Source organism: Arvicanthis niloticus, chromosome 2, assembly GCF_011762505.2.
Source record: "Arvicanthis niloticus isolate mArvNil1 chromosome 2, mArvNil1.pat.X, whole genome shotgun sequence".
In the NCBI taxonomy this organism is placed as follows: Eukaryota; Metazoa; Chordata; class Mammalia; order Rodentia; family Muridae; genus Arvicanthis; species Arvicanthis niloticus.
The window spans coordinates 98,246,024-98,273,841 of NC_047659.1; the positions used below are offsets into that span (position 1 = coordinate 98,246,024).

At 49.3% G+C, this 27,818-nt stretch overlaps 2 protein-coding genes across 2 annotated transcripts; both read left to right on the forward strand.

Moving 5' to 3' along the window:
* Positions 1–3,059: 3,059 nt before the first annotated feature.
* Positions 3,060–5,385, forward strand: Dusp2 (dual specificity phosphatase 2). Its single transcript, XM_034496499.2, has 4 exons — positions 3,060–3,638; positions 3,737–3,858; positions 4,221–4,440; positions 4,554–5,385. The coding sequence occupies exons 1-4, from the start codon at positions 3,239–3,241 to the stop codon at positions 4,766–4,768; spliced, it is 957 nt and encodes a 318-aa protein (XP_034352390.1). The 5' UTR covers positions 3,060–3,238; the 3' UTR covers positions 4,769–5,385.
* Positions 5,386–9,661: 4,276 nt separating this feature from the next.
* Positions 9,662–25,025, forward strand: Astl (astacin like metalloendopeptidase). The gene is made up of 9 exons (XM_034495583.2): positions 9,662–9,759; positions 10,357–10,482; positions 11,982–12,043; positions 13,302–13,395; positions 13,802–13,919; positions 14,918–15,099; positions 17,731–17,812; positions 18,026–18,180; positions 23,709–25,025. Exons 1-9 carry the CDS (start codon positions 9,705–9,707, stop codon positions 24,140–24,142), a joined length of 1,308 nt encoding a protein of 435 aa, XP_034351474.1. The 5' UTR covers positions 9,662–9,704; the 3' UTR covers positions 24,143–25,025.
* The last annotated feature ends 2,793 nt before the right edge of the window (positions 25,026–27,818 follow it).

Below are 27,818 nucleotides of genomic sequence, written 5' to 3' on the forward strand. Positions count from 1 at the left end.
CAGATTCTGTCTCTGCATATCAGAGGACTGCATGGGTACAAGAGGGACCCAGAGCTCAGATGGCAGGCCCCTCTCGCCCATATTCAGCATGAGGGCTGGTCCAGGGGACCCTCCTTGGTAGAGCTGCCTACATCCCTCTGCCCCTATAAGCTAATCTGACAGACATGTAGGACATGCCAGTTCTGCCTACCACATGCCTGTCTACTTCTGACCAGCATGATCTTTGGGTCTTCCTGAGTCACCTTCCCCAGCAGGAGACTGAATGGGCCATGTGACCTTCTGGCAAGGCCGTGATGGCAGCTGAGCTCAGCGCCTGGGGTTCAGGTCTTTGCCTGACAGGAGCCTATGGGGGTGGCTGCAGCATAGCATCTGGGTGGGAGGCCTGGCACCGGAAAGCTGACGTCACTCCTGACTCACTCCCTCTTCAGGCAGGGCTGGGGGTGGCCTGTCACTCATCACCACGGTCACTCTCACCTTTATGACTACCCTGTCTCCAGCCTCTCTGCCCAGTCACTCACATCTCCTTTCCACCCTGGGCCATCTGCTTGAGGCTGGGCTTGGACTGAGGAGGAACGGAAAGAGCATCAGGGTAGAGCCTGGAGCATCTGATTGTGGAAGGGAAACCCATGCTTGCAAGCAAGCTGGGTGGACAAACTGGAATCCCAAAGGCAGAAGGCCAGTGACGTCTAAGCAGCCAACCAAATGAATGGTTACAGAAAAGAACAACACAGAGAATCATCACTTCTCCCAAACGAGTCCCACACGGTTTTAATTGAAGAAAGAAAAATAAATAAAACCTGAGCCCCAAACTCACTTGTTAGGTCTGTTCTGTAGCAGCCAGGCCATGAACAACCTTAAACAGAAACCAATTGTGTGGTCACTTACTGTCTAGTGATGAAGCATTGGCAGAGAGCCTGGCTGGGGCCCCATCTCATGCTATGGCCAGCATATGTCCAGAGTCCTGCCTCCTCTTCGCAGGCTCCCAGCAAATAGCTCTGGAGAAACAGGGTCCTGAGGAGGGAGCAAGGGGTAGCAGACACCCTACAGATGACTCATTGGTGTCGGTATCGGGGGATCTTTAGTCAGAACAGGAGCTGGGGAGGGATGTGGGCTCTTCTACCCCAGCCTTGGACTTTCATCAGGTATTGAAGGTGGGGGTTTCCCCTCTGATTTGGGACTCCAGCAGAAGATGAAGGCAAGCTGCTCTTTTATGGTTAAGTTTGGCCTCGTTGAGATCATCTGTGTTTGTCAGAGCTGAAAAGAGTACCACGCCAAGGACAGTGGCTTTGGAATGTATGTGTGACAGATCCATACTGGCTCATATGCAAGGACCGAGGCACCCAAAAAAGTTTGAGCAACACACTCTCACCCTGCAAGGAGGCCCAGCAGCTCAGTCCAGCACTGGAGTCAAGGGGCTGGAGTTTCTCTCAAAGCTAAGCTGATTTCATTCCTGCTGCAGGGACCTCAGCAGCAGGGTCTCCCCTCTTCTCCACAGCTGGAAGGCTGTGGCTCCAGGCATGGCAGGCAGGTGACTCTGTTCAGCAAGACTAGACATGATGGTCCCCCTTCATGCTCTGTAATTTGTCCCTGGAATCAGTCATTAAGTCATCTGTGAGGTTGATGCTAAGGATAAGAGCCCCTATCAGCTTCAGGGATCTATGGCCCAGACTCCCTGGCTGGGCTGACAGTTCTGCTGTATCAGCCTCCAGACCGGCTTGGTGGGAAGGGACCCAGGCTGTGGCACGGCCTTAAAGCCCTGGGACCAACTTGCATGGTGGTGCCACTGAGACACAGGTCCATGGTTCCTGGTCCAGGAGTCCTTGTAGCTCTCCCTCGAATTCTGTATCCCCCACAAGAGCCAAGTTCCCCAAACAAAAGAGGAAAAGCATACTATTCTGCTCCAGCACCTATATACCTACCATAGCTTATGTTGGGGGTTCACACAGGTTCTAGCCATAAGCCTCCAAGACAGTGGAAACATAGGGTCTTCATGGAAGCTGGAAGGGTCTTACTACAGGCACAGAGGACTGGCTCAGGGGAATAAAGATTGGGGAGACTGGGTTCTGAACACTGTCCCCACCCACTTTGCCTGTTTCAGATGGAGTTTTCAGCCACCTACCAAATTTCTTGCCCGCCAACCCAGGAGTGTCCCTGGAGCCCACGTGCAGCTGGGCCTCACCACATCCGGGAGGAGGGGGCAGGCACCTGAGTGGGGGAGGGCAGAATGGCTGTGAGATACCCAGTTTTTCATTCTTACAGCTTGGTGTGGGACCAGAGCCTGTCCCAGAAGGGTTTGCAGCTCTTAAGGGGTCAGAAGGGGACAGGTTCTGTGAGTAGTTCTTCTTCCCCTGAAATTCCCGCCAGGCCTGGCTAGGCCCTGGGAGAGCCCAGCATCGTCAGTAGAGTTCCTCTTTAGCTGTGGCCTGTGACATGGGAAGTACTTCTTTTTAGGCTCTTGGGGGTTTCCCTGGGCCCCTGGGGAAAGAAACTGTCCCAGTCATAAGTGGAAACTCGTCACAGGCCCCTGCTCCCCTTCCCCATTAAAGCCCCCCAGACCCAGCGTTTTAGTTTTATGGGACTACTCCAGCGGGGCCTGGGCATGACTAGAAGAGAAAGGGACAGACATTTTCCTAAGTTCTCTAAAAATGAGACGATTGGTGTCTTTCCTCTTTCCTAATCGTGTATCATCATCGGTAGCAACAGGTCATTTGTCCATTTTTTATTTTATTTTATTTTTTTTTTGCTATCGAAATTCCTAGAATAAAAACCCTGGGAGAAAATGGGAAAAGTGAAGAAGTCTAAGTAATTCGAAGTAATTCGAAGGCTCTATGCAGCTGAGACGTTCCCAAGCACTTAGTGGCCTGGAGCCCGGCAAAGAGTGGGGGAGCACTGGAGGGTATACACTGGGGAGACGTGGGTGGGGCCTCTAGACTCCAGGCAGACACTTGTCACGGTCTGGTTCCCAGTTTCTTCCCCCGCGTGTCCCTCCTCCTGATGCCCCACCCCATCCCACCCCCGTCCGCTCCGGGAGCCCCGGGGGCGGCCCAGCTAGAGCCCCACGTGAAGCCGCGGGGGCGGGCACCGGCGCCTTCCTGCCCTACCCTTGTATGGTGACCCGAGGGACCAGCCCTCGAGTACTTAAGCCCGGGCGCGACGACGAGCACCCAGAGCCGTCAGCTCCCGCCACACAGACGCCGCGCGGCCGGAGCCGAGGGAGAGGACCGCGGGAAGCTTTGCGATGCCGATCGCCATGGGGCTGGAGGCGGCGTGCGAGCTAGAGTGCGCGGCGCTGGGCGCGCTGCTGCGGGAGCCGCGGGAGGCCGAGCGCACGCTGCTGCTCGACTGCCGCCCGTTCCTGGCCTTCTGCCGGAGCCACGTGCGCGCCGCGCGACCCGTGCCCTGGAACGCGCTGCTGCGGCGCCGTGCGCGCCGCACCCCCGCCGCCGCCCTCGCCTGTCTGCTGCCCGACCGCGCGCTCCGGGCGCGCCTGGGTCGCGGGGAGCTGGCCCGCGCCGTGGTGCTGGACGAAAGCAGCGCGTCTGTGGCCGAGCTCCCGCCCGACGGCCCGGCTCACCTGCTGCTAGCCGCACTGCAGCACGAGATGCGCGCGGCACCCACGGCCGTGTGCTTCTTGCGAGGTGAGCCCGCGCCCTGTGCCCTGCACCCTTCGCCCCGCACCCGGTGCCTAACCTCTTGGCTAATCATACCGTGTCTCTCTTGCTTTTCCTCCCCGCAGGCGGTTTCGAGAACTTCCAGGCATACTGTCCGGATCTGTGCTCTGAAGCCCCTGCCCAGGCTCTGCCTCCTGCTGGGGCCGAAAATAACAGTTCTGACCCGAGGGTTCCCATCTATGACCAGGTGAGTTGATACTCGAATTCTTTGTCTTCCTATCTAGCCTCATTGTGCATTCTAGAAGGGTGCCTCTGGAGAGAGCCAGTGGGGGAAAGCTAGGGGTGTGTTCAAGTACACATTCCCCTGTGTGGGGAGTGTATGTGTGACCTGCAAATGGTGTGAACCTGTATGTCCTCACACAGACTTTAAGGCATATGTGACACACGGTGTTTGAACATATGTCCCCTTGTGGCCTCCAAGACGTCAAGTTCTGTCCTGGGTCAGAAGACTGGCCTAGAGCACCCCTTGTTTCTAGCCAGCCCAGGATGTCTCACTCAAGACCTCCAGGCCAAGGCTGAGGTCTCACCACGGTCCCCTTTCTCCTACAGGGTGGTCCCGTGGAAATCTTACCCTACCTGTACTTGGGCAGCTGCAACCACTCCTCAGATCTTCAGGGGCTGCAGGCCTGCGGTATCACAGCCGTTCTCAATGTCTCTGCCAGCTGCCCCAACCACTTCGAGGGTCTTTTCTGTTACAAGAGCATTCCAGTAGAAGATAACCAGATGGTGGAGATCAGTGCCTGGTTCCAGGAGGCTATCAGCTTCATTGGTAAGGGAGCCTCAGCCCAGGAGTCTGTGGGAACTGTAGGGGAGAAGGAACAGGGCACCTAATTCCTCTGTCCACCTTCCTGTCTGACTCTCTGCCCCCCATTTCCTTTTCAGACTCAGTGAAGAATAGTGGGGGCCGGGTGCTGGTGCACTGCCAAGCAGGCATCTCTCGCTCAGCCACTATCTGCCTGGCATACCTGATTCAGAGCCACCGGGTACGGCTGGACGAGGCCTTTGACTTTGTTAAGCAACGTCGTGGAGTCATCTCCCCCAACTTCAGTTTCATGGGGCAGCTGCTGCAGCTTGAGACCCAGGTGCTGTGTCACTGAGGCAAGGCCCAGCCTGACCCCACCCCACAGTTCTGGCTTTCACTGACTCCTGGGGGAAGCTGCTGTGGACGGCTGGGCTCCTCTCTGGCCCAGCTCCTTCTTCCTCACCTTGTAGTCAAACTGGGGTGCTAGGAAATCCAGAATGACTATTCTGATATGGTGCTCTTCTGAGGGGGCTTAAGGGCTGGCCCTTATTTGCTCTCCCTCCTTTAACTTAGCAGAAATTAATTGGACTCTAAACCCATGTATTGCCGTCCCACTATATTAAAGCTCTTGGTAACCCAAGAGCTCAGAAAACAAGCTGTGATAAGCAGAAAGCATGTCTAGGTGTGTTCAGCCCTTGACCCAAAGCTTAAGCCTTGTGCTCCCAGGGGAGCCAGGAAGTGAAGTGTGTGTCATATTATCAACATCTTACTTTTGTGTGTGAGTGTGTGGGCATCTTGCTGTAATTGGTGCTGAAAAGTTATTTGTGTTCAACTGACATTTAACACTCCCTCCCTGACTTCCTCCCAGCCCCGTGGGCCAGGGAGGGGGCGTTGGAAACAGCACTTTATATTTATATAGAACATTGAGGTTGTGTTAATAAAAACAGTGTTTTGTTAAAAAAAAAAAAAAAGAGAGAGCAATACCACATTGTCTGGTCTCAAGTCCATGTCTGCGATGGCTGAATGACTGAGTGGTCTTCCCTGCCCTGGCCTGGGGTCTTTCCCACACAGGTTGAGGTTGAATTGGGAGGTTCAGAAGATGTAGGTCTCAATCTCAGCAGCTCTGTGCTTCCCTGAGCAGACCCTGTTTCCGTGGGAACCACATTGACTCAGTGTGTGGTGAGCAGGTGTGTGTTGGCTGAGGGCATTCAGATGGAGGGCACTGGCTCCCTGGGTTGAATGAAGGGTGCATAACTTGCCCCTGGCACCCATTCTCTCTGCCCTGGGGTAAGGCACTCAAAAGCTAGGGTTGTTATGAGCCTTCTTCAGAAACTGTATTCATTTTTTAAAATGATTATTTATTTAGGAATCTCACACCAGGCACCCTAATTGTGCTCACCTCCCAGTTTTTTCATGCCTGCTTCCCTCCCCCAGGACGTTCCATTCCTGCCCCCCAACCCCAGGAAAAAACAAATCCATTTTGTCCATATATTCACTGGAGCATGGTTGAATTCTTAGTGACCCACAGGGAGGATGAGTCTTAGCTTGCATCCACACCAGAAGCCATCCACAGAGGAAGAGCCAGTGAGGGACGGGGCCAGCTCTCCCACACCTACACCCACAGACATTAACATGGTTTCAGGCAGCCTGCTTCTGTAGTGACTACAGACATCAAGTGGGCTGGCCATATCAGGGCTCACACTCATGGCTCACAGCAGATGCACAGTCCGTGGGCAGATGCTACAACATGGCCTCAGGTGGCTACAAATGCTGATCACATCAGGATGCTTCCTACCCCACACTTCGTCCCCTCCTAGGCAGCAAAGCCCAAGGACGTCATCAAGTCATCAATCAGAGAGAGAGGCACAGATTTGTGTTTATACTGATCTCAGGCTTCATCCATCCTGGGGCAGCAGCATGGATTATAGACACCAACATGGCTTCCTGTGGGTCCTTTAAGGAGGTCTAATCCAGAAAGTAAATCTTTTTTCATCTGTTACCCAGAGCCAGCAGGATTTCAAGGCCAAGCAGAAGGTTTGGGAGCGGAGTCTGCATCTGCATAAGCTCCAGACTGTCATTCTGTTGACCTTCCTGGGCAATGACAGCATGTCCACCAACCCTCTCTCTCACCCGTCACTGCCATCACATCTCCAGTTTCACCTCCAGTTTCACACACACACACACACACCACTCAGTTTTTCTACCCCCCTTTCTGTCACATATCTATTTATTATAGTGGTGCCTACCTGCACCAGGCCACGGGGCAGGCAACCTTACTAATTTCTATTGGGACCTACCTGTGGACTTGATGTTCATCTCAGGGTGACACCTGTGCCCCAGAGTCATTGACATTTCATCACCATCTTATATACAGCATGGCTGGCTGCTGGCGGTCCCGTTACACCTCATTCCTTGCCTTTCTGTTTCTGACATCTTAGCCTCCCAGCAAATAGCCTTTCTTTCTTTTCTCTCCTTCCTTTTCTCCTTCCTTCCTTCTTTCCTTTTTTTTAGACAGTCTTACTATGTGGCCTTGACTTGTCTGGACCTGGATATGTAGATCAAGTTGACCTCAAACTCACAAAGAGATCCACCTGCCTTTGTCTCCCAAGTACCGTGATCAAAGGTGTGACTACAAATGACATTTCATACTCTGTCCTTCAAATTTGTGTGTGTGTGTGAAAGCCATAACAAACTTAATCAACTTCACCATTCTAAGTGTTCTGTAGTGTTAGATAATAGATTGTCTCTAGAACTCTCCATCTTGAAAAATGGCAACACATTGTAAGTTGACACTGACTCCCAAATTGTCCTCCAGGTGGCCTCTGCCTTCGCTGAATTGGTGACTCTGGGGACCTCAATGAGTGGGGCCAGACAACGTTTGTCTCCTTTTAAAAATACATACTCTTTGAGAATCCCATACATGTATACATATGCTGAGAATCCCATGCATGTATACATATGCTGAGAATCCCATGCATGTATACACATGCGTGCTCATATTCACCCCTCCCTCCACCAGCTCCCTCTCAGCACATCTCTCTCCCACCCTTATGTCCTGTTATTTCTTAACCCACCATGTCCAGTTAGTGCTTCCCAAGTGCTCATGGGGGTAGTGCCATCCAGTGGAGTGTGGCCATGCCCCCAAAGAAAAAGACCACTCCAACAATCACTTATCGCCAATAGCTGCTTAGCTAGAGTAGAGGCCTTGAGAGCCCCTCTGCATCCCTGACTGGAACCTGGCTTGATCTTGCACAAATAACCTCAATTGCTACAAGTTGGAATGCTACAGCCATGTCATGCCCAGGAGACAGCATTTCACATCTCCTCCTGATCTGCTGGCTCTTAACGCTCTTTCTGCTCCTTCATCTGAGATGAGACATTCTCTGTGCCTTGGGGAGGACTGGGTGATACAGATGTTCCATTTAAGGACGAGTGCTCAGAGCCACTTATTCTCAGCACACTGACCAGTTAGGATTCCCTGTATTAACCACTGTGAACTGCAAAATGTTTCCCCAGCCAAGGCAGAGAGCAGCACTAATTTATGAAATGAATTGCTGGCACGATCACACTGAGTTGAAATGCAAAGCTCTCAGATCCCTCCGGCACTAGCTGGTTTGTGTTGCGCTCAAAATGGAGCCTTGTGACTCACGTTGAGCAATATTGTCTTCTTGTCACTGGCTACTCCGACTCAGTTCATGACATTCTTGTTGGAAGGAAAGACTGCATTTCTAACCAGCTATGAGGTTTGCCACTAATGTGATAATGAGTTTACTAAGCACATTTAAGTACTTAGGCCGTGGTTTTTTTTTTTTTTTTTTTTTTTTTTTTTTTTTTTTTTTTTTTTTTTTTTTTTTTTAAGATGGGCCCTCATTATGTAACCCAGGCTAGTTTCATTCGGCTTCTATGGGATTATAGGTGTGAACCACCATGACCACTCATGTCTTCTTTTTTTATGGCAAAAAAATTTGAGTGTTTAAGGTACCTGACAAGCATTGACAAATATAAGTGCCGTGAAGGAATGATTCTTTTAGTCGAGCTAATGAGCATATTCATCAGATGCATGGAAACCAGTACACACTTCGCTCAGGCATCAGTAGTAGCATCTGCTTTTATACCCCTCACCCCCAAATGTGGCTCTAACTTCTATTTCCTGAGAAATGCTACCCCCAGACTCAGCAGGAATGCCAACGGGCCCTGTGGTAACAACCAGTGCCCTCGGCTCTGGCTTTTCCTCACTGAACATGGAATGGACTTGGTGTGTTCCAGGCTGTCGATCCAGGCAGGGTCTCTGGGTGGCAGGATGTAAAGGACAGGAAGAAAGTCCAGGAGCTTTGCATTTTGAATTAGCAAATTGGGAAGGAGCCCTGGCTGATCATGCCAGTGGGCCGTGGCATTGGAAGGACCACAGTCACATGAGAGTCTGAGAGTTCAGAAGTGTCCCCTCTGCTGCGGGAGGTGTCTCTGGGTGCTGATGGTGCTGGTATTCAGTGTGGAGTTTCACAGGCTCCTGCAACCTGTGCCTGTGTAACTGTGCACTTTCCTATATGGTCTCTGAAATAAAAGCTTATAGCTGGCATAGTGGCACATGTCTCAGCACTCAGGAGGCAGAGGCAGGCAGCAGGCAGATCGCTCTAAGTTTGAGGCCAGCCTGGTCTACATAAGTGAGTTCCGGGACAACCAAAGCTACATAATGAGACCCTCTCTTAGAGAGAGAGTGGGGAAGGAAGGGGAGGAGAGATAGGGAGGGGGAGATGGGAGAGGGGGAAGAGGGGAAGAGGGGGAGAGAGAGAGACAGAGAGAGAAGCTCATACAGGTGTGGTGACCTCATGGGGAGAGGCTCCTTGAGTTTTCCAGTAGATTTTCTGTGTTAGGGTGGGACAGGAAAAGCCCCTTTTTAGTGCTAGGATCTCAATCCAGCTCATGAGCTACATGAAGCTGCATTGCTTCTCTGCCCTCTGGCGGCAGAAAGGGGAATCTCGGGGAAGCTACATGGCTAAAGGGTATCTTAAGGGTTTGTTTTGTGTCCCTTGCCCACTTTTTACCCACTTCAGTCAAGATGGGTGGGACTATGGCCTAGGAGGCTCAGGCCTGGGGACAGGTAGGGTCCTCAGTAAGACTGGGCAGGTCTTCAGGTGCCAGTCGTTGGGAGGAACTGCAGGTGGAGCTGGTTGGGAGGCTGCAGGTGCGGGCTGGAGAAGCCCCTATTAAAGGGGGTGGGCGCCTGAGCTACGGAGCTCCTTCCCTGCCGCAGTCCTGTGCAGAGCTTGCTGAGAGGGCAGCGCGGACTCACCATGGGTCGCATGGGAAGCCCGTGGCTTTGGGTGTTAACTATACTCTCCTTGCCAGGTAAGCTGGCTCCAGCCTCTGGGTCATCGGGCTGTGGCTTAAAGTAATCTTAACTGCGTCTCACAGCTCCAGTGGGCAGGGCTGTGCCTACAGCTCCTGGGGCCCGAGGAGGAGGCTCCTGATACTTGCAGGAGCAGAGAGGGCCCACCTAACAGCAGATTGCCAAGCGTCATACCACGTATCTACTTGTTTTAAGGTAGAGGCTCTGTTCTAGCCTGGCTAGGGCAGCAGGCACTTAGCCTGAATTAAAAAAATAAATTCAAGAGAAGGGGTTGAGGCTAGTCCTTAGTCTGGTGCCACTTCAAGATTTAAAGTCCATTGTGTCTCTTTTCTGCCTCATATTAGCTGCCTTAACCTTTCTGAGCTAAGTGTTAGTCCCTTAAAGGGACCTCCTTCATTGAAGGCATCTAAACCTTGTCACTAGGTATGACTGAGTGAGATAGCCAGGCAGGCTTCAGGGATGCCTGCTGGGAGGCCTCTCCGGGAAGGGGCTGGGTTTTGCTGCCCAAATCCCTCAGTTTCCCCGTGTCCTACTGTCCTATCTCACAATGGAGCCCTGGGGGCATCTATGTGTCTGCACTTGTCTGCCTGAGCCAGGTTTGAACCTGGGAGCACCCTCAGCATCCAGATGTTCAGGAGTCTGCAGTACCAGTGTCCCAGAAGGCTTCACTCCTGAGGGAAGCCGGATATCTCAGGACAAGGACATCCCCGCAATTAACCAAGGTGAGACCACAGGGCCATACCCCAAAAGCCATGCTGGATGTGGACATGTGGACAAGATTGAGAGGAAATGTCCCCACATATGCAGAGACTTCTAAATAAATGCAAGTTTCATGAGGAGATGCTAAAGTCTGTTTTTCTATATTCTTTTGCTGGTTAATTATTTTTATGAGACACTGTAAATTTCTTTAAAATTATCTGATAAGAGAGCATTGGTGTCCTCTCAGCCTGGGACTTGAGCAAAATAATCGGCAGATACTTGAGAACATGCCAGTCACTCTGTGAGGAACGGTGTGTAGGTGTGACCTAGCCAGGTGGGGTGGGTTGTTAGGGATGATGCCCTGTGGCTCAGGGCATCTGTCTGGGGATCTCAGACATGAGGAACAAAGATACATTGGGCTGAAGTTGGTGGCAATGCAAATGAATTCAGATCTTGGAGCCATCATGGATTGAAATGTTGGCAGAACAGAGGTAACCTTACCTTAGGGTAGGTGGTGACCACTGCTCCTTTCTTTCTCTGTGAGCTGATTAGAAGCTCAGATGGACCCCAATCCTTGGTCAGTCATATGGCTTCTGGAAGGAGCCAGAAACAAGAGTCTTCCCTGGTACTCACTCTCAAAGTCACAAAGTTTTTCCCGTGCTAGGACTCTCAGTAGTTGCTAGCAGCTGTCCCTGCCTAGTTGACGTCTTGTTGGAAACAGAACTAGCTGCAGCTGCTGTGAATGATGGCTCCGAGGGTTAAGACTACACAACTGTACCAGATCCTAGAGAGTGGCCTTTAGATTTCAGGATGCAGCCTTGATCAGATGATCCTGGGGTGACTTTTCCTACCTAAGGGACTCACAAGGGGTTGGGTCTAGTCTGTGTCGCCATCCGTAGTCAGAAGTTATGATGGGATTCGGCAGTGCTCCTGTATTCCTCTCGAGCCTTCTGTGGCTTCCTTCACTGCCTCATGGGTCCTCCTGAGATTTCTCTTCCCAGAAGTCAGCTGCAGAAGGTTCCCTGATAGGAGGAAGACGAGAAGTATTCACCCTTCTCAACTCCCTTCTTACGGTTATGACTTGTAATTTCAGTTCCTAGCTGCCTCAAGGGCTCAGAATATAACAAAGATAACAGGAACTAGGTGCTGGGTGGGAGCAAGGTAAGGCAGGAGAGACCAGGACATGTTCTGGGGAGTGCGATGGAGTGAACCTGGATGGAAGAAGAGGCTGCATCCTGAGAGCAGGGGGCCTGGAGTTGGGATTGGATCACACATGCTGAGGGAGCCATGGACTGTGTTTAGCCAGGGGAGAGACGCAAGCAGGCTGAGAGCCTCACACACTTTTGCAGGCTGGGATTCAGCAGGTGCTATTGCACTTTCCCAAAGCCACACCGCCTTGGTGCTCATGAAGGTTTAGTCCCAAAGTAGAAGATACAGACACTGGTATATATTGCTGGGTCTGTCCAAGCCTGTGTTCTGGATGTCAAGGCTCACACATATCTCTTCTTCCTTTCCCTCCAAGGGCTCATCTCAGAGGAGACTCCAGAAAGCAGCTTCCTGGTAGAAGGAGACATCATCCGGCCAGTGAGTACGCACATGGGGTGTGAACATCTTCAAGGCTATGAGAGCTCTCAGAACCCTCTTCTAGGTGTCATGAGTGCTTGACAGTTGGGGCCTATCTTTGGTTTGTATGGCTGGCTTGGTACCACCTTCAAGGTCATTATGAATATGATAGTGGTGACAGCTGAAGTGACTACTTAGTCTGCCCAAGAGGGCTCCATTTGACACCCTGCTCAGGGACAGTGCTTAGAAAACACGAGGCTAGAAACTTAAACTTAGGTCTGGTGGTGGTGGTGCTGGCCTTTAATCCCAGCACTTGGGAGGGAGGCAGAGGCAGGTGGATCTCTGAGTTTGAGGCCTCCTGGTCTGCATAATGAGTTCCAGGACAGCCAGCGCTACACAGAGAAACCCTGTCTTGAAAAACAGAACCTCCCCCCACCCCCTCAAAAAACCCCCAGAGACATGAGCCCAGATTGACTTGTGCGTGTGTGTGAGACCTGGGTGGCTGTTAAGATTCCTCTTAGGGAAACCAGAATAAGAAGTAACATGGAAAGACCATCATGCCTGTGGATGGAGGCTGAGTTGGGAGGGAGGAGGCCAAGAGAAATGAAAATGACTTATTTCAGAGAGAGGACACATTGGTCAGGAGAAGTAGTGCCATCATAGGTGGCAGAGCGCTGCTGATTATGTCAGCAGTGGAAAGCAAGACGCTCCTACTTGTTCAGAGACTAATGGCCACCGAGGCTGTGCTGGAGTCCATAGGCAGGAGAGCTTAGGTTATCCATTTGAGATGTGTACACATGTACCTGGCATTTGAAACCCACAGAGCAGAATCAAATATTGATGGCTAGAGGTGCAGAGCTTTCTGGTAGCCATGAAGCCTACACTGTAGAGTTCTGGTTAGTGGAAGATGGGAGGGAAGAATTGTCAGACTGTCACTCTGAGTAGGATGCTTCCTGTTCTTATGTTAGGGGAAGCTCTGCCATATTCCTGTTCCATGGAGGTGCTTGGGAATGGCTGAGCCCTCCTGGGCCAGACCTCCTGGGTATCAACCTTAGGTGCTTTTATCTACTTGATAGGATAAGTTGTAACCTCTGTCGTCTGAGTTCTCCCAGCTGGCCCATCAACTTCCCATGCTTCCGTCTCCCTTCTAATGGTTTCCTCACTCCCAAGTCCATGCCCCACCTCTCACATCTTAGGCTTAGGCATGGCACCCTGGAGAATCAGGAAGCTTAGGTGGCCTGTGTCTTCCATTTAACTCTGAGCTGCCCTCTCTCCTCAGAGCCCCTTCCGATTGTTGTCAGTGACCAATAATAAATGGCCCAAGGGTGTTGGTGGCATTGTGGAGATCCCCTTCCTGCTTTCCAGCAAGTATGGTGAGTGAGAGCTGAGGCGGGCCTTCCCACCCTCCTTCCCTATGTATCGGGACTCCTGCAGCATCTATACATTATGCATCTCCTTCTGCAGAACCACACCCCTCTCTCTTATGCCAATAGTGCTGTGCAGAGCTCCTATCCCCAGGGCATTCTGAGCTGTGGCAGATGGGGTATTGAAATACTGGAGATGCTGGTGGGACTCTCTAGGCCCCTCTGAGCCATGTGTAGTCATACAGCTAGGATCTTTCTGCAGCTCAGGGTTCCTCTCCTCTTCAACACTGTCCTCTCTGAACACCGTGTTGGAAGGTGAGCTTACTGTTCTGGTCTCAACCCCCATGTGAACTTCAAAGTTCCTCAAGAGCTATGGGACCTCTGCAGGGGGTCAGCCATGGTGTGTCTTTCCCAGATGAACCCAGCCGCCAGGTCATTATGGAGGCCTTTGCTGAGTTTGAACATTTCACATGCATCCGGTTTGTTGCCTACCATGGTCAGAGAGATTTTGTTTTCATCCTTCCTATGGCAGGGTAGGTGCTCCTGGTGGATGGGGGTGGTGTGTGTTGGGGGTGGGAGGAAGAGAGCTCACTCTCTTTTTATCCCTTACTGTGCACAAATCTAAGCCTATTTCTGGGTCTGTTTTCTTGGTTTTAACCCCAGCCTCCCCTGAATGGTTTATTCATGGTCTGGACCTTCAAGCCCTCACCTTCAGAGGTCTTGTATGAATCTGAGCAAATGTTGGGTCCTGGTTCTGTCACTCATGTGCCATTTGAATCTAGATGAGTCCCTTATTTTAACCTCTTCTGCTTCCTTTCTGAGGTAGGGGTAGTGATAATGCCTATATTCTACCTTCATTGGGGCCTGCCATGGTGTGTAAGAAGTCTGACTCAGGCTTATGACATAGGTCTGCTTCTGTTGTGCATGAGTGTCAGGTGCCACCTTTTGGCAGCTCATGTAGTACTGAGGCTTCTTCACAGGCCAAGCTGTCAAGGGACCTGGGAGATGGGACAGAAAGTCTGGGAGTAGAGTCTAGGATGGAGACGAGCATTCTGTACTGGTCCGTCCCAGCTTCTAGAGCACAAGCAGTGTCTGTCCTGATGCCCAGTGTCTTAGTCAGGGTTTCTATTCCTGCACAAACATCATGGCCAAGAAGCAAGTTGGAGAGGAAAGGGTTTATCCAGCTTACATTTCCATATTGCTGTTCATCACCAAAGAAAGTCAGGACAGGAACTCAAGCAGGTCAGGAAGCAGAAGCTGATGCAGAGGCCATGAAGGGATGTTGTTACTGGCTTGCTTCCCCTGGCTTGCTTAGCTGGCTTTCTTAAAGAACCTGGGACTACCAGCTCAGGGATGGCACCTCCCACCCTTGGTCAGTTGAGCAAATGCCTTACAGCTGGATCTCATGGAGGCAGTTTCTCAAGGGAGGCTCCTTTCTCTGTGATAACTTCAGCTTGTGTCAAGTTGACACTACCTGCCAGTACACCCAGTTAGCTCACCTCCACTCCAGCTCACCCTCATGGTCTTGCAGGTGCTTCTCTGGTGTGGGACGAAGTGGAGGGATGCAGATGGTGTCCTTGGCACCCACTTGTCTCCAGAAGGGCCGGGGCATTGTCCTACATGAGCTTATGCACGTGCTTGGCTTCTGGCATGAGCATTCACGGGCAGACCGGGACCGATACATCCGAGTCAACTGGAATGAGATCCTCCCGGGTAAGTCAGATGCCTAGGCTGGGCCCAGAGGACCCTGAGGGATACAGACCTCAGGTCAGGGTTGAAGTTAAGTTGCTCACCTCCCCTGGAAGAGTTCATCCCCCATACTGTCTATTCCTTTCTCGTGAGGCAAGTGGGATTCATGCCCCTCTGGTATTTGAGAGTGATCCCTGTGGTTGTTGCTCTGGACCTCCATAGTTGTACCCAAGAAAGAACATCAACCATTTGCTTCATGTCTTGCTTCCCTCCGCCATTGTCAGTCATCTGAATGTGAGGTTGGTACTGTCCTTTGAGTCTTGGCTCACTGGCTCAGCTGTCCCCCACACTGCAGATGCTACTGGGGCAGGGGTTGTGTGTCAGTTGGGAACAATGAGCCAAGACAGAAATTCAGAGGGGCAGCTCAGATGCATGGGTCAGGGAAGGGACAGTGCTGAAAGGCTGAGGGAGCACAAGATGGCACCAATGGACATGTGGCTCAAGAGAATTCCCTGGAAGTGGCAGAGCAAAGGCTGACATAAGGAAGAGCCCTGATGCCAACAGGAAGCATGTGTTCTGGGCATTGCACAGGTATCAGATTGCAGTGTAAGCCTGTATGTGGGACTCAAGGGCTCAGTGGCAAAAATGCTAACTGCCTTGGACAGGAGGAGTGCTTGTGAAGGGACGGGACCCACAGCGTTTGGGAGTGCGGAGGAGGCAGAGGCCTCCTGCCCGTGGGAACTGCTGAGGAGCCTCTCCTGATGCTCTGGGGACGGCCAGATGAAAAGTGTGAAACTTATCCAGAGACCGTGCTTTGAGGTAACTAGGTAGCACATGACAGAAGGACAGGATTGGTTGGGTAGAGCTGGAGGTGACCGTGATCTTTGCAAATGCTCCTGGGTGCTTGCAAGCACGCATCCCATGACAGGCTGTGAGAAACGAACTAGATTTGAAAAAACAGTGCAGACATCCTGATCATGACAGAGGAGAAGCCAGCGACCAACCAACCCCCAAACTGCTCTCAAGTGGGAGCTAGAGTCAAATCATTTTAGTTCTGGAGGCGAAAGGAATTGCAGGGGTTTTCAAAAGGAAGGAAAGGAAGAGAAAACTATGTAGCACTGTGGGGGCTGAGGCAGAGGCTTGTGAGTGTGAAGCCTAGGATACATAGATTCTGTCTTTAATTGTAAAACACTATTTTAAAACCAATGTCTCTGGCTAAAGGTAGATTCTGGGGATGTAGAGGTTGTCAAAACCTATACCCATAAAGGCAAAGAGAACAAATACATTAAACATGCCCGTTTAAGTTAAAGGGGGGAATTAATTAAGGTAAAAGCATAAATTGGAGTTGAATAGCTCTTGAGGTTAGTGTTTTCTAACAACCAAAGTGGCTCAAAACCACTACCCACCTAGGGCTAGGGACGAAGCAAAGAGGTACAGCACTTGTCTGGCTGGTAACTAGGTTTCTATCCTAGTGCCAACAAAAAAGGTCTGCTATCCTAACAGGGAAAATATGAAAAGTGAGATCCACTGTCACTAATGCGCATAAACTCTGTAAAGGCATCAACCTAATCATAGTAATTCTTTAAGGATTGAGAGGTAGAACTTCAGAGGAAGCAGGTGGTGTGGGAGACTCATACTATCTTTAATATTTGTGTATATTATCTTTAATAAATGCGTATTGTATTTCCATGGTACTGGGGATTGCGCTCAGGCCATTGTGCACACTAGATACTTGTCATTTGTTGTTTTTATTTTGTTTTCTTGAGACAAGGTCTCATTATGTAGCAGTAGATGTCCTGGAACTCACTATGCAGACCAGGCTGGCCTTGAACTTACAGAGATCCTCCTGCCTCTGTCTCCCAAGTGCTGAGGTTAAAGATGTGTGCAGTACTATGCCTGGCTAAATAACTTGGTTTTTGAGTTAGAGGTCTATATTGCCTATTCAAACTTACATTTTAAAATAAAGGGTCTTTGAAAAGAAAAAATTGGTATTCTGTGGGGGCTCTGATTAAAGAGGCTGCCGATGTCTTTGGAGAAGAATAGTGTGGCCATGGCCTGCTGGGTCTGGTGGGGGGGAGGGGTAGGGCAACAAAGATGTAAAGAACAGCAGCCCTGAGTAGGCAGCAGCCTTTCCTTCCTCACTAGCCTGGAGGGGAAAAAATGGGCATTCTGGGCAACTAGGATGATTGGACTGCTGGGATCCAGGTCTGAGATGGGAAGATAAGATGGTTTAGGTACCAAAGGGCCAGGGACCAGAATCCTGAATGGAGAGGACAGCGCATCTTTTGAGTAGACAGGGTACAAGTGTCTAAGGCACAACCACCACAGCTTTGTGGATGCTGTAGGTTTGCAATGATCAGTGCCATGCAAAGTGAATTAGGAAGGAGAGAAAGGTGGAGTAGGCTTGCAGGAGGTTAGGTTACATGGCCTTGAGGCGCCCCTGGTACAGGTCTGGATTATTTCCATGGCCAAGTAGAGTAGGGTAGCAAAGGTGCAGAAAACGGGGTCAGATAAAAAAGGTTCATCCAGGGGAGCCAGACTCTTCCACTCATAGGTTGTGGATTCTCAGAAGTGGCTCCACTTCCCCTTCCTTGCCTGCTCTTCCCTGCCTGTCTTCTTGTTATATATTTAAGGTGTGTGTGTCTGTGCTTTAAGGTTTTGAAATCAACTTCATCAAGTCTCAGAGTAGCAATATGTTGGTTCCCTATGACTACTCGTCAGTGATGCATTATGGGAGGTGAGCACACTTTCCCCCCCCCTTCCCTGTGCCTTCTGCCTCCTGCCCCCATTCCTTGCCCTCTCCACCCCTTCCTCCTGCTCCTTGGCCCTGCCTTGGCCCTCCCTCCCTTTGCCCCCTCCCTTCTTGCTCCCTATTCCCCACACCCTTGCACTGCCCTCCTAGCCAGCTTCTCTACTGTGATCTAACACAGGTCCCACCCCTGGGTTCTAGGTTTGCCTTCAGCTGGCGTGGGCAGCCCACCATCATACCACTCTGGACCTCCAGTGTTCATATTGGCCAGCGATGGAATCTGAGTACCTCAGATATCACCCGGGTCTGCAGGCTGTATAACTGTAGCCGAAGTGTCCCTGACTCCCACAGGAGAGGTAAGTGACTTAATCTAGGGAATGGTACTGACGTGTGAGGGTAAAGATGTAAGGGATGGTGAAGAGGCAAGGAGAGGTGGGTTGGGTCACTATGATTCATCATGAGTAAGTTTGGAAACATATTCAAAAAGACTTAATACCTGCTAAAGACTAAAACCCATTAGCAAAGAGAAATAACACAGATAATGGACATCTACCAAAACTTAGAGTAGAAATAATTTTTAATGACAAAATATTAAATCTTAGGACCAAGATAAGTTTTCCCACTATTATCCATCTATTCAGTATTGAAATGGAGGTCTTAGGTGTAAAAGTACCTTTTATTCGCCTGATGTAATTGTCATCTCCAAAGCTTACTGCCTCAGTCTGCTAACCTAGTCCCTAGTCCTGGAAGCTTCTAGTTTCAGAACAATCTAAACTAGACCTAGAATGTCTTCTGCCTCTGAGACTTGCTACTGAATAAGCTCACCCTTTCTAGTTCTGAACTGTGGCTGGCTGGTTCAACTCAGCTATTCTGGGCCTCTCCAAGCTGACTGATTCAATCTGGCTCCTCTCTGGGTCTCTGACTGAATTGCTCTATTTGGCCTCATACTAACCTTTGAAATGTGTTCTAATCTTCAGGCTCCTTCTTATTCTCTGGCTTGTTCTGTCTTTACCTGTGTCTACCTTATTCTCCCTTTAACCCGTGTCTGTAAAACACTTTCCAGTAAAACTGCCTCCTGCTTTCCCCCACTCCCTCTCGCTCTTTCTCTGTGTGGCTTCCCTTTCCTCTCTCTCCTCTCATGAGAATTAGGCATATCCTATTCTTTCAAATCCTTCTCTGATTTGTCACTTTGTCTGCCACTCAATTAGATATTACTTTCAAACATGGGTACTTCCTTCTATCAACCTACTAAGAACATGTCTGTGTTCAAGCCAGAGGAATTAAAGGTGTGTGCTAAGAGTGAGGCAGAAGCAGATTTTTTTTTTTTCAGTAAATAACACAATCTCAGGGTTCACAGTGTGATCTAATATCCTACAACACTTAGCCACTGCCATCTTAAGTCAAGAAAAGATACAAAGTTTTGGTGTTTAGAAAGGAGGCAAAAATCTACTCAGTGGTGGTGATGACACCTTGAATCCCAGCGTTTGGGAGGCAGATGCAGCTGGATCTGAGGCCAGCCTGGTCTATGAAGTGAGTACCAGGACAGCCATGCTTACACAGAGAAACCCTGCCTCGAAAACCAACAACAACAACAACAACAAAACCAAAAGAAGCAACTGTTACTAATCATAGATTATAATACTGAAACAGGCAAAATCAATGAACAAATTAAGACTAGGATAATTTTAACATATCAGTATACTCGACTGATAATAAAAATTATATTTCTGCAAGCCTTCAAAATGATTTTAAATGAGAACACATAGAACAAGAGATGAAAGCTATGTAAAAAACTCTCCAGGGGGGAATATTTATTTAAAAAATCGCCAAGTGTGATGCATGACTGTGATCCTAGCACTTGGAAGTGAGGGGGTAGGGCCAGTCACAAGTTTGAGGCCCACCTGGCCTACATAGTGACAACCTGTATCAGAAACACTTAAATAAGTGTACGTCCTAGCTATAGATAGGAAGACAGTGTTTAAAAATTTAACTTCCGGTTTGATCTATAGATCCAATGAATTCACTCTCAAGGGCCTGGAGAGATGGCTTAGTGGTTAAGGACAAGCATTACTGAATTTGGTTCCCAGCACCTATGGTAGGCAGCTCACTATAACCTGTGACCCCAGGACCTCCAGCAGGCATCTGCACTCACCTGCACATATGCCCCCCCCCATATTTAAAAACAAAATAAATCTTTAAAAATTCACACTAAAAACCATGACAAATTTGATAATATTGGCAGAGCAACTTATGTGAGATGAAAGACTGCGGCCAAGACATTCTTGATGTAAAGCAGTGGCGGGGCCTGGTATGGCAGCACAGACCTGTGAGCAAAACCAGCAACAACACAAAAGGGGGTGTGGAAAGACTGCCCTAGCCAGTTAGAAGTTTACAAAATGTCCTTTTGTATATGTAAAGTACGCAAACGTATAAAAACCTGTCTGCATTCTGAATATAGGGCTCTAAGTGCAAGAGGATGGGTATAGAGATACAAAAGTGTCTGTGGAAACAGACTGGAAAGTTCTGAAGTGGACTCTATTCAAATGAAAATCTAGCAGGCACGGTGGTACACAGCTCTAATGTAATCCAGCACGGCAGAGGCAGGTGGATCTCTGTAAGCTGGAGACAAGTCTGGTCTACATAGTGAGGTCCAGGATAACCAAAGCTATATAATGACATCCTGTCTCAAAAAAAAAAAAAAAAAAAATGAAAAACTCCAGGGGTGGGAACTTGATTATGAAAGAAAGAATAGCTTGTGGTTCTCAACCTATGGGTTTCAACCCCTTTGGGGATCCAACAACCCTTTTAGAGGGATCACATATTAGATATTTACATTATAATTTATAACAGTAGCAAAATTAGTTACAAAGTAGCAATTAAAGTTATGGTTGGATGTCACTGTCACCACATGAGGAACTGTAATAAAGGGTGGCAGCATTGAGAAGGTTGAGAGCCATTGCTCTAGATGGTTCTGAGACAACTAGGTACCTAGGCACCTACTGTCACACAACATTACATAAAAGACTTATATGTGAGTGGAGAAACTGTAAAAAGTTTAGCAAGAAAATAGCAAAATGTCTCTATAACATTGGGATGGAGAAGAATTTCTTCACATATAACCCTAACAACTAGAAAGATTAATAAATCCAACAGTAACCATAATGAGCGCTATTGGGAGACATCACAAGTAAATCTAAAATACAAATTATAAAGTCAAGATGCTTCTGAATGTAACTAGTAGTATTATGAAAGTGCTGTAAACAAAGTCAAAATACAGATCGAAAAATGCATGATGTGGTTAATAAGCACCTTGGAAGAAATCAAATGATTAAAGCAATTACAACATTCACTCTCCCTAAATGAGCAGAAGTCTACTATCTCGGTGATGATAATATCAGATACTCAAAAAGGGTACAGGGCAAAAGATGTTTGTACCCTACCAACAGGACCATAAATGGCTGCAACCCTTCTGGAAGACAGTGTGACACCCAGTGAAGCTGCTGTGTGCGCCTGTGACCCAGATTTTATTTCTAGGTCATCTACACCTGAGTTAGTTCCACCCCCTTTCCCTACCAGTCCTAGATAGTCAGTAATCTACCTTCTGCCTCTATGGATTTACCTTGTCTAGACATTTCATATAAATGGAGCCGCGCGCCTTTTGTGTCTGGCTCACTGCCCCCCACAGAACCTTTGCTATTCATGCTTTATTGTACCTATGAGCACTCCATTCCTCTTCTGCTGAATGACATTCACACTTCTTCACCACTTGATGGACATTTGAATTATTTCTGCTTTGGGACCATTATGAATATATTATGTTGGTATCTGTCCCAGGCATAACGTTTCTAGGCCCCCTGGTGACTCCGTACTCGGCTGTCTTCCAAAGCAGCTGATCCACTTAAAAACTCCATTACCTATATATGGTGATACTAACTTTTCTGCATAATTGCTGAGGTTTATAGTCTATGCTTTTGGTTATGAGCATCCCCGGTGGGAATGGAAGTATCTATTGCCACTCTGGGTTGCATTTCTCTAATGGCTAGCTACCTCCAGCCTCTTTATGAGATGACAGGTCCTCTGTATACCCTTTTGATTTTAGACAAATGTCTACACAGATCTTTGCCTCATTCTCAGTTGGATTGGGGTTTTTCTTGCTGAGTGATAGTTTAAAAAAAATATTCTTAGTATCTCTTTGTTCGTTATGTCACTTGGAAATATTTCCTCACGTCTGTGTGCTTGATTTTTGCTTCCTAGATAATAATATTTGAACAGCAACCCCCTTCCCTTTCATTCTGAGTCAGGGTCTCACTATGTATGGTGGCTGTGCTGGAACTCAACATATAGACTAAACTAGCCTCTAACTCGGAGATTGGCTCACCTTTACCAGTGCTGAAATTAGAGGCATGTGCCACCATACTGGCTTAAGTTTTGCTCTTAATGTCACATTCGCTGATTTTATATATATATATATATATATATATATATATATATATATATATAAAATCACATACTACATAGTTTTTAACACTAGAGAATGAGATGTGTGAGCATTGCAGGTCAGCCTGGAGCTCTGATGATCATGGAAAGCAGAGAACTGGGATTGGGAGGAACTGGCCCAAAGGTGGGCTGCCACAGTGGCGGACAGACTGGCATGTTTGGGTGTTGAAATGATGACAAAGTGGAGGGGGGCAGGTCCTGGAGGAGAAAGGAAGGCTAGTCAGAAAGGCGGGAGTGAGGGTCAGACATAGACATAGTGGGAAGGAAGACAACAGGAGTGGACCTGGGTCCACAGGCAGATCTGGAGATCACTCATGGCCTTGGCTCCACACAGTGAGGGGAAGCTGCTGACAGAGTGGGAGGGCCATGGCCTACAAAGTAGTAGCTGAACCTGGTAGAAACAGCAGGACATAGGATGGTACTGGGGACTGGGACTGGGGTGTGGCAGGAACTTGGGATAGAAGGTGGCTGGGTATGTGGTCCCTGTGGAGGGATGATGGCAACTGAGGTGGACAACAAACTGCTGCTTGATAATAAATTGCTAGAAATGGGGGCTTTGACTCCTGTAGTTTCTGGTGCTGATGTAGTTCAGAGAGGGGACATAGCTGTGAGACCAGCAGAATCAGGCAGGAGGAGGGCCACTGGTTAAAGGAGATAGCATGGATGGGTCATGGGACACTGATGATCTAAGTATGAGAGCAGAAATGAAGAGACCATGAGGCAGCAGTGGGGTTGTACAAAATAGTGCCAGTCAAGGTCTGGGTGTGGCAACAAAGAGAAAGAAAGCAAAGAGGTCTTCCCCCTCCTGGCAGTGCAGACTGGAGAGCACTCAGGGGCTTCTGATGTCCTCCTTTGGTCTGAACAGAAATGGCTCCAGAAGATGTTCAAGATGTGCGGGTGGGAGGTGTGTGCTGGGTGGCTGAAGACAGATGTGTTAGGAGAAGGCTATATGGTCAGTTGGGCTAACAGAAGCCCAACTGGGCTGCTGGAGTGTGGGCAGGAAGGCCAGCAGGATCTTCTTGCGGTGACCTGAGGGGCCAAATGAGGAAGGAATAACACACCTCAGTTGTCCTGGCTGTTCCTATTTGTCTTCAAGACATGGTCTCTCTGTGTAACCTAGGCTGACCACAAATTCCCAGTTCTTCAGCTTCAATCTCTCAAGTACAGAGAGATATAGGCACAGACCATCACACCCAACGGTTGTACTGATATGCAGTAGGAATGTAATAGTTTGTGCCTTAGTAGGGACCTTGTGGGCTATCAGAGACCTCTGAGTCTGGCTCCATAGCCCCTTCAGTAAAGCCAAAGCCAATGTTAATACTTGCAGCCATACTATATGCTTTCTTTTGCAGTTCTGAGACCTAACTTCTGCTCTCTCCTGCTCTAGGGTTGGAGGCCCACAGTGATGGGAAAAGCCTCTCTCCTGCCTCTATATCACATCTACAAAGACTTCTGGAGGCACTGTCAGAGGAATCTGGAAGCTCTGCCCCCAGTGGCTCCAGGACTGGAGGCCAGGGTATTGCTGGGCTTGTGGACAGCCAGCAAGGATGGGAGCATCCTGCCCAGAGCACATTCAGTGTGGGAGCCTCAGCAAGACCGCCTCAGATGCTAGCTGCTGCTTCAAAATCAGGGCCTGGAGCAGGTGCAGACAGCATTTCTCTAGAGCAGTTCCAGCCAGCCCAGGCACCCACGGCACCTCCTGATCCATTTCCAGAAGCCAGAGCCAAGCCAGCACCTATCCAAGATGCCTTTGAGAGGCTAGCTCTGCTTCCAGGAGGCTGTGCATCTGGAAGTCACATTAGAGAAGTGCCCAGAGACTGAGCCAGTAGACTTCTGTCCCCAAGTGGAGAAGGTATATTCTGCCCAGAGCAGCTAGGTCATCTAGTCCTTGGCCCCTCTGGGCATCACCCCTGTCTTGTCCCTTGCACTGACTATTCTTGGAGGCCCAGGTCACTCTCTTGATCTCTCCCCCACAACACCCCCATCTCTGCAGAGTTCTTAGGGATAGAGAGGCCTCAGGGGCTTTTCTTGGCTTGAGCCCTAGCCTTGGAAGATGCTTGGCATGGAGACAGGATCCTGGGAGTCATTGTCAAGAGCAAGGTTCCAGCCCTGAAGGCGTCTGGAAGTTCTACAACTGAGAACTAGCTCCCAGCATGGATTCAAGTGCTGTCTTAGGCATGGACCTCAGTGGGAAGCCCTGTGGCTGGGACCCTGAATATCCTGCTGTCCAGGATGCCTGGCTCTAAAGATGTTCTGAAACCCTGGGGTTAAGCCCTGCTCTCCGGGAGGCAGAGAGCCCACTTTGTTCTCCTGCTAAGTTGGACTAGCAAGAGGCGGCTTCTTACCAGCTCTGCATGGTGGAGGCCTTGGCAACACCAGCAGTCCCTGGACAGCAACCTTGAATCTTAGTCCCATATCAGATCACTGTTTGTTTTGCCCACAAGGTGCTCAAATAGAAGACACTGAGGAGCAGATATCACACTACTTGTCCTTTAGCCATGCCACACTCCTTCTTGATCTTCCATGAGGTTTCTTCTAAGAACAAAGCATGTAGGTGCTAGGGTCTGGGCCAAGAGCCCTTCATTCTCCAGGAGCCTATTGGGAGGCCAGGGAAGCCCTGCTTGGGGGTTGGAGGGTAACCAGAACCTTGAACTAATGAGAAAGGGCACTTTATCCATATGGGAAAAGGCAGAAATAAAGTTGGGTGTTTGCTTCATGCAACAATGTGTCATGCTGACTATCCAAGTGCCCACATGGGCTCCCAGGGAGTCACTCCCTACTCTGTAGAGGGCCAGGCTTCTGGACCCATGTAGACCTGCTCAAAGTAGCATAGTAGGAAGCAGACACAGAGCAGTTTGGTGCATGAAGGTTGTTAGAACTTAGCCTTTGCTATTTTCTGAAGAGGTCAGATGTTAGGATTGCTTCGGGGGCCATGAGGACTCTGCAGTCTCTGTCCTCAGCCTAGCTTGAGCTTCAGAATAGAGTTTGTTTCCTGAGGTTGAATAGGGGGCAGTTCTGGGTATCAGTCTCGGCAAAGGGTCATGCCCAGGGATGCTGTTCCTTTCCTTGATCTTGAATATAGGAGGTGGGCTCTGGCTGTGATGTTTGTAAACTGGGGTTCTGAAAGTGTTTCTCAGAAGGGAAGCAGCCCAGTAGGAAAGACCAGACAAAATATGGTTGCCTTGTGACATCTCTTTGTCCAAACTAGGCATCTGGCACTGAACTGGGGTCTCCAGAAACCCTACCAGATCAGAGGAGAGGATCTACTCTAGGCTCTGTGGCCCCACTCTGTGAGAGACTTAAGATGTAGCTCTCAATCTTCAAATCCAGTTTCAGATTGAATCTGATGGCTCCTCTGTTTGGGGGTGGCCAGGGACAATGTTTTCCTGTCACCCCTGCCCCCAGGAAATCCATGTGTTCCTGTGAAATCCTGGTCTCCACGACAGCTCTGGGTACTGGAGTGTTTAGTAAGCTACATTCTACAGTGCATCTTGTGGTCCAGGTCTTGAAGCTCATCAGCCTGGAGGCTGATCAGAGTGGCTTAGCCACCTCCCCAAACTCCAACACAGCTATGTGGTGTTTGTTGCTCACCCCTGGATTTATTTAGTCAACAGGCACTTATGAATTCCCATTAAGCACCAGGGATAACATGAACAAGACAGGGAAAGGAATAGATAAACTCTAACAAGGTAGGCATCTTGAATTGATAAATGACAGGAAAGGGGGAGCCCTTGCAGGCTGCTGGTTAGGAAGGGCCCCTGTAAGAATGCATGCACAGGCCTGTGGTTACCTGTGAAAATGCTAGGGTTGGAGCCACCAGTGCAAAGGTCCTGGGGCAGGAAGGAAAAAGTCTCTGGCCAGTATATTAGGTAGGGTGAGGCAGGCAGGGATAGATCAGGAGAAGCGCTTTCTAAGAACAGCATGGAGTAACACAGGCTTAAGACATTTTCTCTAGTGTGGTGCATACCTTTAATCCTGGCACTCAGAAGGCAGTAGCAGGTGGATCTCTGAGTATGAGGCCAGCATGATCTACAGAGTGAGTTCCAGGACAGCCAAGGCAAAGAAAACCCTGTCTTATACACTTAAAAAAAAAAAAAAAAATCCACAAACCCAAACCAATCAAAAAAAAAAAAAAAAAAAAAAAAAAAAACCCAAAACAAAACAACTCCCCTCTCCTCCACCCAAAAATCCAAAGATGTAGAAATTCCATGGGAAATAGATTAGAAGCAAAGAGACTTGGCCATGGTCACAAAAGTGAGAGTGAAGGGCGTTGTGGAGATTGACAAAAGTGGGTGCCTTGGGCGTATGTTGGGGTTTGAGGCAGCATGACTCGGGGAAAGCCAGGTGAACAGCAACCTTGAAAGCTGACCCTGGGGCAAGGGAGAGAGGGATGAAGGAAGTGGAAACGTTAGGTAAGCTATCACATGGGTGGGTCAATGAAGGGGTAAGCACAAAGGCTCTGGGGCTCAGGACAGCAGACATGCCCTAGCATTGTGTGTGTGTGTGCCATCATTGGGTGGAAACACCTGCAGAATTTAGATGCAGGAAATGAGGGCTCTAGGACCAGATAGTGCGTTGTGTGTTCTAGATCTCAACACCATCAGCCCTGTTTACAGCCCTTCACTATGGTGGCTCACCTGTGCATGCTAGATGACCGTAGTAGCCACCCTGTGTGGACTGTCAAAGGTGTCTCAAGGCATTGCCTTGTGGGCTGAGTAGGACCACATTCACTGGGAGCGCAGGATGCTGAGGAGGAATGGCACCTTAAAGTATTGCCAAGTTAGGGGGTGGTCCATACTCATAGCTCACCAAGAAAGAGGACACAGACAGGGAGCTGGCTCTTGGTGACTCATGGCATGGGCTCTGGAGGGGTAGATTGAAGATACATTCCTAACCACAAGGGGGTCAAGGAGAGTATGTGGGGGACTAGGGGACTGAATACAGCCTGAGGATAGTGAGGGGGGACTGAATGTAGCCTGAGGATAGTGGGGGCAGTGTCTGTGAGTGGGGGTAGCTGGAGGAATGAAGATGAGGAAGCGTGATCACATAGACCAGTGGTTCTCAACCTGTGGGTTGTAACTCCTTTGCTTGGGTAGGGGTGGGGTTGAACAATTTCACAGGGGTGGCATATCAGATATCCTGCATATCAGATATTTACATTATGATTCCTAACAGCAGCAAAATTACAGTTAAGAAGTAGAAACAAAAATAATTTTATGGTTGTGGGTCACCACAACCTGAGGAGCTGTATTGAAGGCTCACAGCATTAGGAAGGTTGACAACCATGACGTAGTGTTCTAGAAATAAGGGTTCCCTGGAAGGGAGAGTGTGAAGCTCAACAAGAGGGTGGGATCAGTCCCAGAGGGATCTAAGGCCAGGGAGAGCAGTGCTAGAAGCTGCTTGGTCCCCACCAGGAGACTCAGTGCCACTATAGATGTCACACATCTCCTTAGGTTCCATGCTAGCTTGCCATTCTTTGGAAAAAGATGATGTCACC